Below are 20094 nucleotides of genomic sequence, written 5' to 3'. Positions count from 1 at the left end.
ATTATGCTGATCTGTTCTGTACGACATCTATTGCACGTCTGTCCGTCCTGGAAGAGGGATCCCTCCTCAGTTGCTCTTCCTGAGGTTTCTACCATTTTTCCCCCCGTTAAAGGGTTTTTTGGAGTTTTTTCTTATCTGCTGTGAGGGTCATAAGGACAGAGGGATGTCGTATGCTGTAAAGCCCTGTGAGGCAAATTGTGATTAGTGATATTGGGCTTTATAAATAAAATTTTTCTGTGGCCTTTACAGTCACCAGATCTGAACCCAAATGAACATCTGCTCCCTCCAGTAGACCTCCAGTAATCTGTAACAAGGAACATTTAAGCTGTATCAGAGGCTTGTTGCTGATTTTTATCCTGGTGACAGAAGACCCGACTTTTGCCCTTTGGAAACACTAGGGGAATGAAAAGTAAAGCAGCAAATAATTTATGACACGACAAGCAAAAATATGAACTTCTCTTGAACTGTTGAAATTACTGGGCCTGGTCATGATTATGTGTCCAAACCTTAAACAACTTGCTTGTAACTACATTCAGGTACAACAGACATTCAGATATCGGAGAGTTTTAGAACATCAGCATCTGTGCTTGATATTCTCACTTCTTCTCTCTGCAGGAATGACCATGATTGATGACTGGCTAAAAGATCTGCAGTGTATGATAAAAGCAAAACATTTAAGTACTTCCTCCCTATTGTCTCCATAATAGCAACTCAAGCAATAATATGTAGCTTTTTTTCAGTGCAGTTTAATGCATTTGTAGCCATGCAGTGGTGTGGTTCTATGGATGGCACAACACAATCTATTTCCAAATCGTCACATATTGCAGCTTTTGTCAGTGGCCTCTCATGTCTACATGTTACGCACTAGGTATCCTTCTGCTTCTGACTTTCAAGGACACACTACCAATGCCGGGACGTCAACAAAAGCATATGGTTGGGTTTAGAAAAAACATATTGGTTTATAATTGGGGACCCATCCACCAGCCCTCCCTATAGGGACTATACAGCTCCTTATAATATGATACCGGCAGGGTTTTAACCTGATGCCACCCAGCAGCGTATCATACCAACGCATTAAGTGCCATCCTTTCCAACTGGTGGCATATCATACTATCATGAAAGGTTACGTCAGGCCCATTACATACTGATGCCACCCAGCTGCGTATTATTCCACCAAGAAAGGCGACTTTTAGCATCAGGTATTTGACGGCAAAATTTTTGTCAAAGTGGCAGTCTTCCACGACTTTGGCTTGAGAGCGGGCTGGATTGCAATGTCAGATGGCCGGTCCACCACTTTCATAGTGCCTGAAGGATAACTGACTGACTCTGGTGAACTTGAATTTTTATATACGCTAGATAGACTTTTTAGTTCTTTATTGAAATGTCTCAACAAGTACTGGACTGTTGGCTATGAAACTCATAGGTATATGGGTATGTGGCAATCATGTTTATGGTCCCCACTGGATGAATTGTGATAACATTGACTTTTCATCTTGTCACCTGGTGTTTTCAATATTTTGATTTATGACCAAATGCCTGCAAAGCTAAAGACAAATGTAATTACTGCTAATTATCAAATATAATACCTGCTGCTGAACAGCAATATGCTAGCATTATCATTGTAAGCCATCATCATTATCAGCATGCCAATGAGAACATTTAGCTCATATACTGATATACACAGCTTCTTGGCTGTTGACTATGGGTCTTGTTATATGTTGCTTTGGACAAGTGTCTGCCAAATGAACATCATATAAATGAATAAAAAAAGTTTGTGCAAACTGCAGAGAGCATCTCTTCATCGAGTAGCATTCGTGTAGCATATGTGGCTGTTGCTTTTGTTACTATTAAATTTTATAGAGATAAAGAAATGTAGAAAATGACCACATTTAGACACAGGAGGAAGTGGGAAGTACAAGGCTTGTCTGTAACCCTGTCACCATCACAAATGGCTACATTTATATGGGCTTATATCCAAAGCGCTTTACAAGGTTTTTGCCCCAATGGCAGCAAGCTACTAGCCTGGAAATCCAGACCCAAGTCTAGAAAGATTTAGGGTCTGGCTATGAGTAATGAAAATGGCCCAACTCGAGGGGCGGCACCAAGCATGCATTTGAAAATATCATTGCACACAATTGGATAACACTACGACCAATCAGAACAATACATGAGGTGACGTATCCAGAGCTTAGCTACCAGCGGAGCTAACTGGTAGATTAGACTCTTGCCGTATCCGGTCGGCAAAACAGCAAAAACGTCCTTCTTGCAAAGGAAAGATTCGAGCGCCGTCTTCTGTTCCTCTTTTAGAGAAAAAGCCAAGTCTAACTCGTTCATTGTAGCGGCCAAAGCCGTTTCAAACAACTGGTGTTCATCCGTAGCCATCTTGCAATGTTTACTGACTGATTCCGGACTTCGTCGTCGCAGCGCTGTCGTCATCTGTTTAGCTCGCCTCTGGCCCGCCTATATCAGATACACCGATGTGATTGGTGCAGCTCAGCTACAAGGGCATGGGTAATGAGCATCATTACTGATTGTCAGAGTGACTCGCTGAGCAAATTCAAACTGTGCTCTTGCGAGAACTCTGGATTTCCAGAGTAGCAAGCTACCATAGAGCACGCTGGACTGACCATTGGGAGCAATTTAGGGTTTGGTTTCTTGCCCAAGGACACTTAAGAGAGGAGGTGGGGATTAAACTGCCAACCCTGTGATCAGTGTGATCATCTTCATCATCATGGTCATGGTCATGGTCATGATGACTATAGTATGCACTGCACTGAATTACATATAGCCCATAACAATCGCCCAACCTTAATCATTACCTCATATAGCAACAGTTCACTCAGACAAACTGAGACACACAGCAAACTACTTAAAGTAAAAATATTTATTTAGAAATGATTATTCATTTTGAAAATAAGTTTAAGAAATCCAGTGATATATGTAAATAATCAATAATCAGGTTAAAGTGCAAAAATACATTTTTGATATAATGCATCTGTACAAAAATAACATTGGGATGTGATATTGAAAAGGAGGAAAATGTGTTAACATGGCTTTGATCATTCTCAGTTTTTGTACAAAAAATGTTGCATAAGAGTTGTGTCCCTTTTATAAAGTCTTTGGATTATAAGCTTCTGAGCAAAGTATTTGCACTGAGCAGCCACAAGTTTTTTTTTTCTTTTTTTTTCATTTCACATTCCACACATCCACTGCCAAGTCAGGCTTTGATAACTAAGGCTTATTTCTGCATTATTCCTTTAAGAACTGGCTGGTGAAATATTTTCATCCTTGAGGAGTATTCCCACAGAAGCAGAGCGCTCTGCCTCCAACGGCTGAGATGAAGAAGTCTTTGGTTGTTCTTTGGCTGCTGTTGTCTTTGGTCGTGTTTTTCCAGTGTCCCCGTCCCTTCCCTGCTGGCACAGTGAATCACTTGATCTTGGCTGGCTTTAGTTCCTTGACCTGCATGTGTAATGTTTTGTGGACAGCCAGTGTCCTGGACTGACAGAAGCCCTTCCCACACTCCTGACATTTGAAGGGCTTTTCTTTGGAATGAATGTACCTGCAGGGGGAACACAACGAAGCAGCTGGTTAGTATTTAGGAACAATCATGTCAGATTTCAGAATATCATCATTAGTACTGAATGGGTCAACATGTGTCAGGTTTCATGACCCTTCCAACGAATTCTGGGGAGGCTCTGTAGAAGCCTTATGGCTGCATGATAAACGTGCAGCAATGGGAGGAAAAAGGAGACTGGAGAGAAATAAAAAATGGAACTTCAGTAATTAGTGATTTCAGAGATCAGGCCAAGCTGAACACAAAATCACACAGACACACTCCCATACACACAGATGGTGCATCTATTTCTAGCTAGCCTACAGTTAACATCTGTACACTTGGTACACTGGTTGTTTGAGGCGAATCAACATAAACTACACAAAAGTGTTATCTCAAATCTTAGAAATTTCCAAAACTACTTGAAGGCAGTATAAAAAGTTGCAATACCAGATATTTGGTGATGCTGTGCTAGTTACACACTGATGTCAGCACCAAGTAAAATAATTACACGTTACCAATTACAATTATCAATATAAATGTTGGCATTGTCCATTTCTGCAAACCTTTGACATGTAACATTATTGTAACATTATTATGTAGCAGTAACTTGACGTTTCTCTATTTTTCAACAATGCTGTGGTTAGCAGTCCTACTGGACTGAATCAAAACGGATATTTCGATGGCTCATTTTGGTGCCAGATTGTGCATAGTGACTGTGTGGACAAAGGGGAGTGTGAGAGAGCGATTATGAGTGACCAGAGCAGAGTGTATGATGTAAAATTTATCAGTGTACATTTTAGGCCAGCACCACTGAAAATAAATGACAATTTAGACTATTTATCAGGTAATACAGGCTTCTTTTCCTTAAGACCCAAGCCAAGTTACTGTGTCATGCTACCTGCAAATTAAAGTAAAGGCAGTGAAAGTTGGCTCTAAAGTTAGCAAGCAAAGTTAGCCTCCCACTGGTAACTGACCAGGCTCACTTGGACTGTTAATGTGGACCAGCTATTCTCATTGTAGTGACGATGTGAGCCGCACACAAACAGATAATAGAGAATTTATTTTGTAGTTGTTTGTACTATAATTGTTCATTTTAATTTTTTGTTGTTAGGTTTTATTTATTGTGTGAATTTGTAAATAGTGTTTTGTATTTATTCATATTCACATACTAAAGTACACTTTAAACTGAGGAGTTATTGTATTGTTTAATTTTAATGTCAAATTTGCCTTTGCAATTTAAAAAAGCTGTTCTTTAATGTCACTAATGGTCATTCTGTGCTTTTTTTGAAGTACTGGTTCAGGCACCATTAAGAAACCAGTACAATTTAAAAGTATTGTTTCTGCACTCGTTTCAGAGATAAAAACAAAGGATGCCCAACCCATATGTGAAGCCACAAAAACGACTTTGTTATGGCAAGAGAAAGATCATGTTTTGGCTAAAAATAGCCGACTTTGGTGCCACAGTTGTGCCCACAATTGCTGTTGATGTCTCGCTAAAAAAAAACAAAAAACTGGCATGTCTTTTTGTTGGTCTTGAACAGTGGTCTGCAGCATGGCTGCCGTGTCATGTAAGTGTCAGCTCATATGCATGTAATCAGAGCTACATCACTTTAGAAACGTTCAGTATATGTATGACATCGATGGTGTCAGGCCGGCACACTGCCAGTAACGACATAATATATGGAGCTGGAAATTCCCTATAGAGCATGAGGGAGGAGTGATGGATAGGTCTGACAAACCCCGGGCTTTCACCCAGGAGCCCGGTGTTTCTTTCCCACATGAATGTAAAGCCAAGCCTTGATGAAGTTTTGTAAACTTAACCACATACTTTGGTGGCAGTGTCCTGGAATGCCAACAGCAGATGCAGAAGGATACATAGGGCATAATATGTAGACGTGAAAGGGCACTGAGAAAGCGGCGATGTGTGACGACTTGGGGTGAGAACGTGTAGGCTGTTTATACACCGCAGTTATTCCAGCAGTAGTAACCAGTTACCACTCTACACATAGAACATCATACTGAGCATTTATTTGGACACAATCAACATCGTGTGACCTATTCTTATGGTGACTTTGTTGGTGATTTTATGGAAGAACCCAACAAAGAAACAAACTCCCACACTTATTCTTAATTCTGCGCCAACCCTGTCACACACTACAAAGGAGTACACTGACTACCTGTATCACTGGACAGCATTTCTGGATAGTGAAATTCTCTAATGTTGACACATTTTCTGTCTATTACATTTGGCAAAGTTTAGCAAAATTGTTGTTATGACGTGTTTAATTATGGTTGTAATAAACCCTGTGTACCACACACACAGTATAAGACCTTTAAACCTGCTCTGCATAGTGGAATATTCTTTCACCCTGCTCCAAGCTCATTAACCTGCTGCTGCATGTCAGCTTTCTGCTGATACATTGTTGATTGATGACAAGGACGAAGGCTAAATATATTAAGTACGTAATAAATCAAAGTATCTGACAAGCTAAGTATGCTAGTAATCAAATGTATCATGTTGGTTTCCATTTACTTTCATGGAATTGTTGTATTCTTTGCACTATTAGCATTTAACAACCAACACTTTTTTCTGCACCTTACAGCATGTCTACACAGGAGGCATTTCAGCAGCATATTTTAGTTACGTTTGACATATCGATCCAGCTGTCTACACAGACTTTCTTGCACTGTACGCGCATGAATGTGAAGCATATTTTTGTTTTCTTACATTTCATGTGTGTATTGACAGTGATTATGTGTTTGGTTCTGAGCACAGCCATAATGTGAATGTCCTTCACTCTATACCGTGCCTGAATGCACCCTGTGTAGACAACCCGAGGACTGAAACCACTGCTGACAAGCTAACGTGATGCTCACACTGTGTAGACACCCATTGGTGTTCCTGTTTTGAAGCCTTGAGGTTGGACGTTGCCATTTTGGGGGTGGGGTTTTTGAGCCAGAAGTAACCATATATGGGCATAAAGGAGAAGTGAGGGTGAATCTAACTGGGAGGCTGAAGACACTGTCGGCAAACACTGCCCGCCCTTAATTTTAAGCCTTAATAAAATGTAAATGGATGAGTTATATAAAAATTCACCCTGTATGGTTGTCATAAAGGGGAAATTAGCTAAAGAGACCAAAATTGTTTTTTTGTACAAGGCTGTAAACATGTTTATTTGAGCCAGTGCTGAGCAGTATAGAGACCAAACACATTAGATTTCTGTTCAATTGTTATACCCTTTTTATACACCAAAAATGTACCAAAACATGTACACAGCTCTGTTGTAGATAAGTATGACTTTTTATTTTTATTTTTTAACTTGTGTCATGTTCAATGTCACAAATGCGTCAGTGGACAGGGTTAGTAAACCATATAAAGCAGCATGGAGGCCAGTGAAGGTCTCAGGGTGGTTACAACTCTTTTATATATCTCATACTTATTCAATCACTCTTTCAAACTTGGTGCAGACTAATTTGGACGAACAGTATTTTGTGGTGTAAAATAAAATTTTTTGCTCTGGTTTGAACCACTTAACATGCTGCTGTGCTGTGCTATGGCCTATTCAAGTGCTGGATTTTGTTACTAACATGACAACACCTGAACGCAACACAGGCTCCGTTCCACTGAGTGCCGTGCTGCGGGTTCGGGCCGGGCTTGGTTATAACTGTCTTGGACTCGGGTTGGGTTCGGTCAGGAAAATGCGTCCCGTGCCACGCTGTAGTGTGCTCACCTGTGCCTGTGTGTGTGTGCGCATGTGTCTGTGTGTGTGTGTGTGCATCGGGGCAGAACTCCGCAGTGCGCAATACAAAGAGCAAAGGAGAATTGTAAAGGCGCGACCATGTAAAGACAGAAATTACATGTCATGGTGTAAATAAGATAAATAACATGAGGCTATTTAGCTTTTCGTTTAATAAAAGGACAAGGTATAGACCTGTTCTGTAGGAAAGGTAACCCTTAAATGACTTCTGTTGTGATCTGGTGCTATACAGAAAATAAAATAAAATTAAATTAAATTAACTTGACCTTCAAGGGGGGGCAGGGGGGGGGCTGTTGGGGGGGCAGGGTGCCCCCCTAATATAATGGTAGGGGAAACACTGGTGATAATGGCCCAGACATATTTGTATGAGAACTGAAAAAAGGAGGTTGAGAGTAAAGTTCAGACCTCATCTACTACCACACCTTGCCTGGTTCTCACCTGTGGTCCCGGAGGTGGTCCTGTCTTCTGAAGGCCTTGTGGCAGATATCACAGGTATACGGCCTCTCATCTGTGTGCGTCCTCTCATGGATCAAAAGGTTGTAGGATTTGGTAAAATGACGGCCACAGAACTTGCAGACAAACTCTTTCTTGGTCTTGGAGGGCAGTCGGCCTCGGCTGGACTTGCGCTCCGGTGAGGAGAGTTTGGTCACATCCAGAAGGCATCCCAGGCTGGCTGCAGTTGGATGGTGAGATGAAGCCTGTGCTGCGGCAGCGGCAGCAGCAGCACCCGTCATACTCAGGTCTTCTGCCTTCAGATGATCCTCCTGGGTGGCTGCTGCAGCAAGGTTGGCAAAGTCAAAGCGGGGTTTGTTCTTGGAGCTCTGCAGCAGCCCAGCTGTGTCCTGTTTGGGCTGCAGGAGGTGAGGGAACATGGGGATAGAGGCCATGGAAGAGAACTGGGCAGGCAGTTTGGAGATGGTACAGCGGGGCAGGGCCAAAGGTGGGTAGCCAAGGGTCCACTGGTGGAGGTGGATGGCGTGTAGGGCACTGAAGCTGTAGATGCTGTGAAAATGATCTGATGGCAGCTGGAGGCCTGTGGAGCTTTGGAGGAGGGAGTAGTTAGCCAGCTGGAGGGATGGGTGGAGAGGGACTGGTGCTGGCAGGGTCTTGCTGCCCATGGCTGCAAATCCAACAGGCCGTCTGGGAGAGACAAAAACATTAGCAGATGAAAATATGCAACTTTCGGGCCAATTTGCATTGATTTATTTCTAATACTTTCATAAGTCAAATCATCAAAGACGGTGACTAAGATGCAAGGAGATTTGATCACTGCAAAACACACACATAAACACACACAAACAAATGCTACAAATATACTCATACAAGAAACTAGATTAATATGACAAATAACACTAGGCCAGAATTCAGTTAACACTTTTATACTGATAACTGTAAAACCCAAGTTTACAAGAAGTTGGTCAGTAATTAATTGTCTCCCCTTCTCCCCCCACAGTGTATGCATGCATACATTTCACGAACTGCTGAACTTTAAGCTGTGGGAACCAACTTATAACTTCAACTTCAGGAGACCAGGATCAGTACAGGTTTCTTCAGTTTAAAAAGTTGTTGCCAAAACATGCCTATGCGCTTTCCTTCTGAGAGGGAGATAGGAAGATGGTTTAAAGGTCTAGTGTGTAGGATTTAGTGATATCTAGTGGTGAGGTTGCAGATTGCAACCATTTGAAACTTTTCCCATGTGTGTAGAAAAAATACTGCAAGAAGACGTGAATGGCCCCATGTAGAACCAGTGTTTAGTTTGCACATTCTGGGCTACTGTAGAATCAACGTGTCCTCATCCCAACTAGTCAAATATCACCGCTTGGTCAGTAGACTATCACACCTACATATGACGTGCTAGGTATCCTCCTGTGTTGGTTGTTTTTTACACTCATTGCATGCATTGTGTCTTTTCAAAATACACTTTTGCTTTCACAGGAAATTTACAGTTTCTGCAGTCTTTTTCAAAATAAACGTATAAAACATCAGTAAAACACCTCGTATTCATGTTTATTTCCTTGTGCAACAAAAGCACGTGGTTAGGTTTAGGAAAAAAAAGATATGTAAAGATAAGATAAGTAAATGTTTTAACATTTTCATCTACTAAAACGTGTGACATACATCTATGTCAATCCATGTGAAATTTGGCACAGTGGTAGAGGGTCATGGGAGGATGTGAATGAAGCAATATTANACAAAATGGGGGCGCTAGAGAGCTCATTTCTTATCTAGGCCTAACCGCCATATGGATTTTTACTAAACGTGGTAGATATGTAGAACAGGACGCCTCAAGGTGACTGGAGAAATTTAACTCTAATTGGCAACTGGGTGGCGCTATAACAACAGAAACATGCTTCAAAATGGCTAAAATTTTTGGTATGACTAAGTCATGGTATGGTATGCTGTACTCAATGGGTATGGACTAGTAAAGTTAAAGTACCATATAATCATAAGAGCCCACTGCAGAGTCGCCACCTGGTGGTAAAACAATTAGACCTATTAATAATGCTGATTGGCTAATTTAGACTTAACAGACTGTGTAATTTTCATATAAAGCTCAAACATGTTTTTCAGCTCCAGACAGATTTTTTAAATTATTTTGGTCAAAAATGGCTCTTCTGATAGTTAAGGTAGCCGATCCCTGGGCTGGTAGAACAACATGGCAGAAAATGTGTAAGGGGACCTACTCCATATGTAGATATAAATGGCTCATTCTAAGGTAACAAAACACAATTAGTTTCAGATGTTTACACACTAAAGAAAACATAGTTATTAATATGATATACCAGTTCTGCCAGTATATCCCCCTAAATCCTGCAAACTGGACTTTTAAGAATGGAGTGTGAGTCAAGGGGGTGAGCCTAGCTTGGTAGACTAGAGTGTTTTAGTTAAGAAATAGTTCAAAAACATAACTCCCCATAAAACCATGAATGATCATTTTTCCATTTAAGATACAAACTATGAGTCATGGAGCTTCAGAGGTGTTGGCTGAACAGGGCCAAGCAGTTTCCCCCTGCTTTCACTCCTTATGCTAAGCTAAACACATCCAGCCTTTCAGCTCTATACTAATACTATACAGAAATATGAGATTGATTTCCATATTTTCATTCCAAGTGATAGCACTGTACATTCCTTGTACAATACATCATAACTTACTCATTGACAGCATTTATATAATTTGATTCTTAAATGAATAACCTCCGGGGAACAGTAGGAAGGTTGTGGTTGAATAAGGAAACATGATTTTTACCACTGCTGGAAGGTTGAGGTTGCATTTATTAGAGGCTGCTGATTCCTGGTGTATTTGGTTAGAATGCTTACTGTCGTGGTTTGGACTGCAACTTGATTGAATTCATACTGTGGTTAAATGTTTTTCATGGCATGATGAAATTTACAGACACATGTGAAATGTATATTGCTGGTGTACCCACCCCCACTGCCTGAGAACCCTAGTGCTTCCCCACACCCCATGCAAAAACACACACTTCTATCAGGAGCCAATAAACATCCAGTCCAGCTTGCAGATAAGGCTGTTGAAGGGGATGTCATTATCAGCTTATTAAGGCTGTGCATGTGAAAGGGCCTGGCTGTTGGATCCACACTCAACCACACTCTAAAAGCTTAACCCATCTCCAAGCACACCTCAGCGTCACAGGAATTCCATGGTCCTGTTTACACCTGATATTAACATGCGTCCTGGGTGATCAGATCACAGGTGGACAGCTCTTAGTACAGGTGTGAATGCACCCAATGCGTCCTCAATGTGTCTTGAGATTAGACAGCTCAGGCCACTTTCAGAGGTGGTCTGGGTTGCATATGGCCATGTTCGTTCAGCAGTGTGTATGCTAATGTGTCTTGAGTAACACTGAAGGATTGCCTACTAAGCTGATGTCCTTGCTTATCTGACTCAAACTGTCACAGGTAAGACACAGTGCTGGACGACTGCCTCTCCAGCGAACAGTCAGTTCAACATCTGCCCAAGCACAAACCGACACAGCAGCAGCTGTTAAAAGTTCCAAACAAACTCACGTTGACACTGACATGGCTCAACTTTTTAATAACCATTAGGTAATGTTAGCCACGTGGTGCTAACAGTTAGCTCTGTCACAATAAGCCATTTTACACAGAAATTGCCCTACGAAGTTCCTTCTTTATTCCGCCATAGCTTTTTTACACATGGTGGCGTCATGCTGCTTCAGTATGTGACTTTAGATAGCACGCCGGCATCCCGGAAGCAAAAGAGCTGCGATGTTTAACACAACAGCGTCTTTCTAGGCAGTAACAATGGCATTACCATGGCAATAACAACCATTTACCGTCCCTGTTGTATGGCAGCTGATCTCGTCCTCTGGTCTGAGGGTAAGAAGCGCCCTCACTTCATTGTTGTCCCAATTTGGCGGGGCTGAGTGAATCAGTGCACTGTGTGCAGCTGAACAATGAAATAACATTTGACCCTGAATGAAAACGATGTACAAGTTTACTTGTATATAGTGCAGGGAAGTGAGATCCAATCATCCCAAGTGGTCAGATGCACATGGAGATGCATTCTAATACACACATTGAGCTGTCCACTTGCGATCTGATCACCCAAGATGCATGTTACAGTAATACCAGGTGTGAACAGGCTCCTTGTCCAAGTCCAGTGCCAAAGTTTTGAAAATTCTCACTTCCTTCAATATTAGCACATGGCAACTGTAGCAGTTATTGTAGAAAGCTCATAAATCATGATTAAGGTTAGAGAGTTGATCATTAGTTGCAGGGCTGTAACGGGATGTCAACTCGTTCCAGCATGAAAATCAGAGGCGTTACACGCCCATCCACCAACCCAACCGCCTCCAATATTTACTCAGCATTATAATAACAGGTGAAAGCCAATTATTAAAATAATGATAGTTTATAATAATGTCTCTCTGACCTACAAAGTGTATTCTTATGTTTTTTTTAATATTTTATTTGAACCAAACATTGCAGTTTTGTTACCTCTGCTATGGAGATTATATTTTCGGTTTGTTTATATTTTTTGTCTGTTTGGCAGCAGGATTACGGAAAAACTACTGGCCCATTTTTTATAAAACTTGGTGGAAGGGTGAAGCATGAACCAATGAAGATCTGAATACATTAATTATTTCACACCTTTGTTAACATTGTGAGATAGTACATTTGGCCTTAGCGGAGATCTGCGCTTTCCAAGTGCCCTTTTAGTTCAGTTTTTAATTGGCATGAGAAGAGTGTAGGCTTCTTGAAAAATACCACCACAGTACTACTGAAAAACTGTCCAGTCTTTGAATGATGGTTTTAATAGCAATAGTCGATTAGGTGTCAAACCATCACTGCGTGTTTGTGTGGTAAATGTGTCAACGAAAGTGAACACAAAACAACTGGCAGCATTAACACACACAGAGAAACGCGTCAGACAGAGAAAGAGCAGTCTGTGTGTGTGTGTGTGTGGGTGCGGTTTGTTTCCTGTACCCAGAAACATGCCCGGGGCTGTTCACTGCAGAATGACAGCATTCAGCCGGAGAAATACCTGTGAGCTGTTAAATCAGGTTTGATAAGAAGGAATAACAATAGACAATAATGTATCTTTGTCTGAGGCAAGGCGCTGATGGACAGGAGCCACAGCAGGCCACTCCCCCTCACCTCATCATCTCATACAGCAGACCTGTTCACTCATCTGTACGAGCTGCTCTTACTCAGGTGCTGTGTTTCAGTGCTGTTCTCAGGTCTGACCTGATACTTTTTACTTCACTGCGTCATTTATCTGATGGCTGTAGTTAAAACCACATGTGGCATGAGATCATTTGCTCAAGTACTCTGCTTAAGTACAGTTTTGGGTTACTTGTTCTATACTCAAACATTTCCATTTTAGACTACTGTATACTTTTACTCCACTACATTTTAGAGGGTACTTTTTACTCCTGTGATTGTGACAGCTACTTTTCATATAAAAAACTGCTTCTCTGTATGAGATAATATATATTAATCTACCCAACAGTGTATTAAGTTGTTAAAATTGTCATCACCTCCACCAACAACATCAAAATGCTGCTTGCTTACTAAGGCATCAGTAATACTAATCCAATAAAATCATATTTATAAACATAACACTGCTGTACAGCGGGTATTTTAACTTTAAGTATACATTTACTGTGGTAAAGTTTGAAATAGTTTCACATGTAATGGAATATTTTACATTGTGGTATTACTGTAGTGTGTTTGCCTCTTCCACCTCTGCCCGGGTGGAAACACCAGAGGCCCCACAATACAATATCATCACGAAACATAAATCACGATACGATATTATTGCGATATATTACAATATATTTTGATTTATTTATTATATTCGACTGCATTACATCGCCAAAGGAAAACGTTGTCATCATCTGTATTATCTAATAAGATTACGTTTTCAGTCATCTCACTTCAGTCATTTTTATTGTAGCAAAATGTAGCTTGTGGACTAAAACAGCAATCGCTTATATTATTCTCGTATGCTACCAATAGTTTAATTTGTAATTGTAATATTAATAAACTATACAACACAAAGAATGGATACTTGGCATCCATGTAATGATACTATACTGCCATACAAAAATAACATGCTGTATCCATTTCCCCATCCGTAGTTACTACTACATATTATTATTTTTCAGATAAAGAGTAAACAATTCTTAATAAATATAAAAATTATTAGTCCATGTTAAATGTATGATGAAGTCAAAAAAGATGAAATACTGTAGATGTAAAACCACTGGTAAATGTGACTCAACAATACTGCTAATTCGTTTATCAATGACATAATACCACTATGACAAGGCCCATTTCTCAAAATGAGTACTTTGACTTTTGATACTGATTTATGTTTTCCAGTGTAACTGTATGTACTTTTACTTCAGATCTTTTCCCTTTTAAATGAGTCATTTTTCCATGTGGACATATTTACTTTTCCACCACTGTTTACTTATGACTACACATCTGTAATCATAACTTGAAAATTAAATGAACCCAGACTATTTTTCAGTTTTTCCCACTGACTTGTTACCAGATTCATAATCTTTTTTTTTTTTTTTTTTTTCCTGCCTCTGAGAAATTAAAAATGACGCTCTTGGACCCCGGTGGATACAACAGGGAACCCACATGATTTTAGATTCCAGAGTTTCCAAAGATGCTAAATAGAATTGAACTTGGGGAACGTGTACAAAGTAATATCATGTAATGGTGCAAGCACTGGAAACTGTGATTTGGGGCGATTCAGGGAGAACTTAATGGAATATATATATTTTTTTTCTAGAGAAACAATAATTAATATAAGATTGATATCAATGATGAGATTAATAGTTATGATGAAGGACCCCCCCCACCACAACACATTTGCCACTTTAATTACCACTGGTTCTAGTGTTATGGTGGACACTAGTTCTGCTTGTGGTTTGTCCAAGTGGTGTTGTCGTTTACGTCTGTATTTAATTACTTTATTCAAAAGTGGAAAACTAGAAAGTAATATGAGTCATTTATGTTGTGCTGCATGTGTCATTTATGTTGACAGTAGTAGCTTTCTTTTATGGCATACTCACATAGAATACTGCTGTACGTGGTTATGACAAATAAGGAAATGAGTTTTCAACTTCTTATTTTTTTTTCAGGGGGGGAGGGGACCTACTTGCACCCCCGCACCCCACAGTGCTGACTCCATGGCTACGGCCTTGATTTGAGCTGTCTCTGTTGGTGCAGAAGCTGGTATCTCCCAAGCTTATCAGGATCTAAGAAAAACTGTTGTTGTGTAAGAAGAATGCTTGGAATTGAAAATTCATTAACGACAGCCAGGCACTAAATACTAAATCATTTCATCCCCACCTGTGCTGTAGGGGACAGTGCTGCTTGAACAAACATTTATATAAACATAATGAACTGTATTCAAGTCAGACAGCTGAGTTTCTTTTATTGCTTTGAGATGATTCATTCTTTGTAATAAGTTATTATGTTGTCCTACAGTGTCGGTGAAAGAATCCCAACATTACCCTACGGGCAGATTTTGCAGCTTCATAAGGATTCTAATAAATAATACTATCAGAAAAGCCTTAACCTGAAGCCAGAGGCTTGGCCGCTCATCCACTAAGCTCCAGTGAAGTGGTTGTAATGAGGAGCAGTGGAGCTCAAACAGCCCCCTGTGGTCTGTTCCTTTCTGATCATGACGCAGAAGTAATTGACTTATACTTAGGAGGTCATTAGAGGAGATAAGTGCTGTGCTGCTGAGCGTCTCCTCACCTTTAACCCTTTGATGTCTGCATACCAGGGGCCTCCAGATCCAAACAGCCATGTGGCCCTCTGCTTTGGTCGAGGCTGTGAGATTCAGCGCCTCAGAGGGCCGTGTTGTGAAGGCTGAGACGCTGCTTCTCACCTCTGTGTAAACGCGATCAGGCTGGGTGCAGTACACACATCTGGATCCAGAAATTATCAGGGGATGTGAACTCTTAATCCATGCCTCAGATTTCTTGTTTTTTTATTTGTGAATTTGGGGGGTTGAAGTGATCTGGTTAAGCTTACGTGATGATTGAAAAAGGTACACGGGGGGATTTTGTGGGCTGATCCCAGACATTTTTGACTCAGAATACTGTTGTTGTTTTTTTGTTTTTTTACCACTTTTATGCCAACAACATAAAAAAACACTTGCGGAAAATAAATAAAATTCCACCACTCCAAAATTTAACTTGGTAAACGTTAAAAACACAAAACAAAAAAACTGTAAAATCATGTAGCAAAACTCAGAACAAACAGTCTTATTTGTACTGGCTATAACTGTAATTCATGTACTGTTTCACAGTTTAAACCAGCAGTTCATTAAAATCATGTTATGACCTTGTGGATTTGAGTTTTGAGCAGTTCACTGAAATTCAGGAAGAAAAAGAATTAGCCGCAGTGTTTTGTGTGTGACTTTTTTCTTCCTTTAAACATCTCAGTGCCCCTCGGATTTATCTCAGGACTCCCAGGGGGTCTTTAACCCAAATTTGGAACCACTGGTTGAAACTCTGACCATGGATTTATAAGCATATGTTGTAGAGAAAATCTTAAACTACAGCCATCAGATGAAACGGAGAATTTTAATAGTCCTAAAAAGTGCCAGTAGCTTATGCAGTCGTTGTGATAACTTTTGGTATTCTAAATAAGTCAACACAGTTAAGTTTTGCGGCAACGTTAGTATGTTACCATACATTTCTGCTCTCGGTCTTTATTAAATACAAAACAAAAAAAACTATATGTCAACCAAGTTATGAGTCCCTCAGGCTGAGACACAGAAAGAGGGACACACCTTAAGACTGTTTCTCCGTTCGGCTTTAGGTTAACGAAATGATCCTTATTTGTACCTTGGCATCGACGAGAGCGGAGGGTTGCAGGGGTGTGGTTAGCAATTCTAGGCTCTCATGAAATATGAAATAATCCAGGGCCAGGGACTGTAGATGTAAACTGCCAGGGAGTTGTGGGCTGTCATCCACAATAAAAATCAACTTTTTTTTTTTTGCTCTAAAATTAAGCTGGTTATTTTTTTTATGCAGCCTGTGTTGTCGTTTTGTGTTTCCAGAAACAGATGCTCATCCCTGGAAAAGTTTTGAAGAAATTTTGAGTGGAAACAGGTTGAAATGTTCTCATTGCATTTACAGATGTTTGCTTTTTTTTGTTGTTTTTAATAAATTGAGTTATAAGAACAGAAATGACTTGATAAGCTGTAAATCATGTTCATCAGGCATTTGTGTTCTGAATCTAAAACAAATGCATATAAGCTGTGCAGCAGTCAGGATTCCCATTAAATCATTTGTAGGTCATCTGCAGTGGTGAAATACTTTACTGCATTTACTAAAGGAACGAACTAAACTACACTTTCAAGGATCTTGTACTTTTCTTCAATATTTTCATTTTATGTTGCTTTATAGCCGACTTATACTTTTACCTTACTTCTACATTTCAGAGGGAACTATTGCATTTTGTATTATAATATTGAATTGTATATAGTCCCTTTCTATGGCATTTTACTTATCTCAGTCTCTATAACTTAATATGATACATTTGTATTTATTAAGGCACGATTTAACTTAAAATTAGTTCCATTTGAATTAAGTGCGTCACGTTTTACACAATAAAGTTAACATTCTGCAAGGGGCGTGTTGCATAAGGAGAACTTTAACTAACAGGCCTACTTCTTAAAATGAATGTGGCGTAGTGTGATTTATTTGACTTCAGGGAAAGATCTGGATACTTCTTCCACATTGGTCTTGAACACCATTAAAAATTGCACGAGATGGACAATTCAACCTTTGCCTGGTGCATCCATTGCGCTCAGACTCCAGGTGGACACATCCATTAGACGTGAGCTCCACAGAGAAGGCCCGTGCGTCCGAGCCGTCACACCTGCTGCCTCACAGACCTCTCGTCTGATGCATATGCACTTTATGTGATCCACTGAGCGGAGCAGCAGCAGCGTTTGTTAGTGAAACAAACCGAGCAGAGAATAAAGTGTCAGAGCTTGTAGAGCGGTTACATCTGATGATGATGTTTATTCAGACTGCCCTAATGTGTGCAGCCGTTATCTGAATGTATATAAGTGAAGTGAGACCCACTGAAGCGGGATGACGAGCGAACAGACCGGGCTAAACGGAATAAAAAGTTTTGCGAGTCTGCCTTCTGCAGAGATGTTAGAAATATGTAACTAATAACCACGTGCTTGTGATTATTTGGAGCTTGCTTGTGCGTAAAGGAAAGGAATAAACGTTTTAAAGTACGTGAACATCTCAAGTCTTACATTCAAAAATTAATTTTAACACTTAAGCACGTGCTGAAAAGCTACTCTGCTCTTATAAGTCAGTCGATTTAAATTCAGCCGATGTGACGTCACCATATTTTAAGGGAAAAGTTATTATTTTCGTGCGCAAATATCACTATTGTCCCTTTACGCATGCAGCATGTATTAAAAAATAAGTTTTGTTGTCACTAAATAACATTTAACATATAATGCATAACATATAATGAGAGTCAGTGTCTTTATTGACAGTAATGTCAATGCGATGTAATTTAACGAATTATGGCACACACCTGTTACACAATCCTCCCGCAAATCTAAAAACTCCTGCCGTGTTTCATAGGTAGAAATGATCTAAATATGAGTGCACAGTTTTAAAATTCAACCCAAACACTTTGATGTGCGATGTATTTCCTTTCATTTTCATTTTGAATATAAAAACAACGTGAAGACTTACCGATACAAGATATATATTTTTAAATTCTCCCTCTGCAGCTCGGGGGTCCTGCCGGTGGTTCAGGGTGTTGAAGCCCGCTGAGTAGCCTTGTTTATCGGGGCGGATGAGTTAATGAGACGGCCGGAGAGACAGCATGTTCCTCCGCTGATGCGGCTTTCCTCCGGTGTGATCTGAGAGAAGGCACGGCGGTGTGGTGGTGTGGTTGTGGTGTCGGGACGCCTCTCCGCTCCACTGTTGTGCGCTCTCAGCTGCCGCTGCCTCTTATTGCAGCGCAGAGTCCGACTCCTACTGGCGCGTCACTCCGCCAGCCCACAGAACATACAACACACAGCAGGGCACCGAACATCACCGCTGCTATATGATCGTGTACTGTCAGGAAGGAAAAAGTCTAAAGTGATAGTGCGCCATGTCGGGCCCTGGAGTGAGCAGATGAAGCGGTGCGCACACGCTCCTGGAAGTGAAAGTTTGATGCATTTTTAAAACAATGGAACAATTAGTCATTAGGCAGTTTTCTGAGCTTTTCTCAACTGTAGAGAAAAACATCCCATCTAAAGGCACATGGATGTCCACACTGACTGCGTCTGTGTGAGTCTGTGCAACAGAGCTACTTTACTGCAGGTTTGATATTCAATAATCCACGAAGAGATAATATCTTGTTGGCCATTGGTCAGCGCTCCCTGTGCACGCGACGTTTCTAGAACGTTTTCCTGTCAGTTAAAAAACCTTTCTGTTTGTCATGCATGTTGTCTTCATGCTGAACTCTCTCCTGCTGTGGGTGAAATGTACAGACTGCTGATATTAATGTTGGAAGATCAGATACATTTGTTTATGATGTCCATGCAGAATTATACTTTGGAACAACCAACCCTGTCTGCCCAGCCACTGCCTGCATTCACAATACTAAGAGGAAGACTTATTGATCCCCAAGGTGACAGTGTAGCAAACTGTCATTGGCTTAGATCTGTTTCAATAAAAACATTAAAGCAGCAGAGGGCTTTTATTCTGATGAAATGAAATAATTGCCAAATTCATCAGAATGCAGGAAATTAAGTGCTTGATAATCAAAATTCCCCAACCCAAGAGCTGTTTTCATTTTAAGATACAGATAAGATGTGAATTTTAAAAGCTTGAATTGTGAAACAATCAAATGTAATCTTAGTAGAACTAAACTTATTTTAACTTTTGAGCTCCTTCAGAGGCCTCAGTTTGAAGACATAGCCTAGTGGTACAAATAACATGTAAATCTATTAAGGTACTTAACACAGTTTGCATGTGATGAAATATATATCACATGACATCAATGAAATGTAATGGTGACAATAATAATACTGATTATTATGATTTGCTGTTTTGATGCACAACACTGAACTTGAATTGCTTCACTCATAATCTCTGGTGTCAGAATTGATTTGACCTTTGTATGAAAACGAAACAATGAAAAAATGCCTGCTTGTTTGTGGATGTAGATTTTGAGCAGTTCATCACTAAAAGATCTGAGAACAGTCAGAAGAATGAATCAAAATGTGCATAATGTAAA

At 40.3% G+C, this 20094-nt stretch overlaps 1 protein-coding gene across 2 annotated transcripts; it reads right to left on the bottom strand.

Annotated features, from left to right (window-relative positions):
* Nucleotides 1–2921: 2921 nt before the first annotated feature.
* Nucleotides 2922–18787, bottom strand: osr1 (odd-skipped related transcription factor 1). Of its 2 annotated transcripts, none has more exons than XM_050061995.1 (3): nt 18558–18787; nt 7753–8454; nt 2922–3559 (listed from the first exon to the last, which is right to left on the bottom strand). In XM_050061995.1, exons 2-3 carry the CDS (start codon nt 8430–8432, stop codon nt 3427–3429), a joined length of 813 nt encoding a protein of 270 aa, XP_049917952.1. In that variant the 5' UTR covers nt 8433–8454; nt 18558–18787; the 3' UTR covers nt 2922–3426. The 2 variants fall into 2 exon arrangements, with proteins under 2 accessions (XP_049917952.1, XP_049917953.1); XM_050061996.1 differs by having other exon boundaries at nt 3436–3559; nt 7737–8454.
* Nucleotides 18788–20094: the final 1307 nt, after the last annotated feature.

The sequence above is a fragment of the Epinephelus moara genome, chromosome 14, assembly GCF_006386435.1.
Source record: "Epinephelus moara isolate mb chromosome 14, YSFRI_EMoa_1.0, whole genome shotgun sequence".
Classification (NCBI taxonomy): Eukaryota; Metazoa; Chordata; class Actinopteri; order Perciformes; family Serranidae; genus Epinephelus; species Epinephelus moara.
The sequence above is the reverse complement of the archived record's forward strand: the minus strand, read 5'-3'. Positions and strand labels throughout refer to the sequence as shown.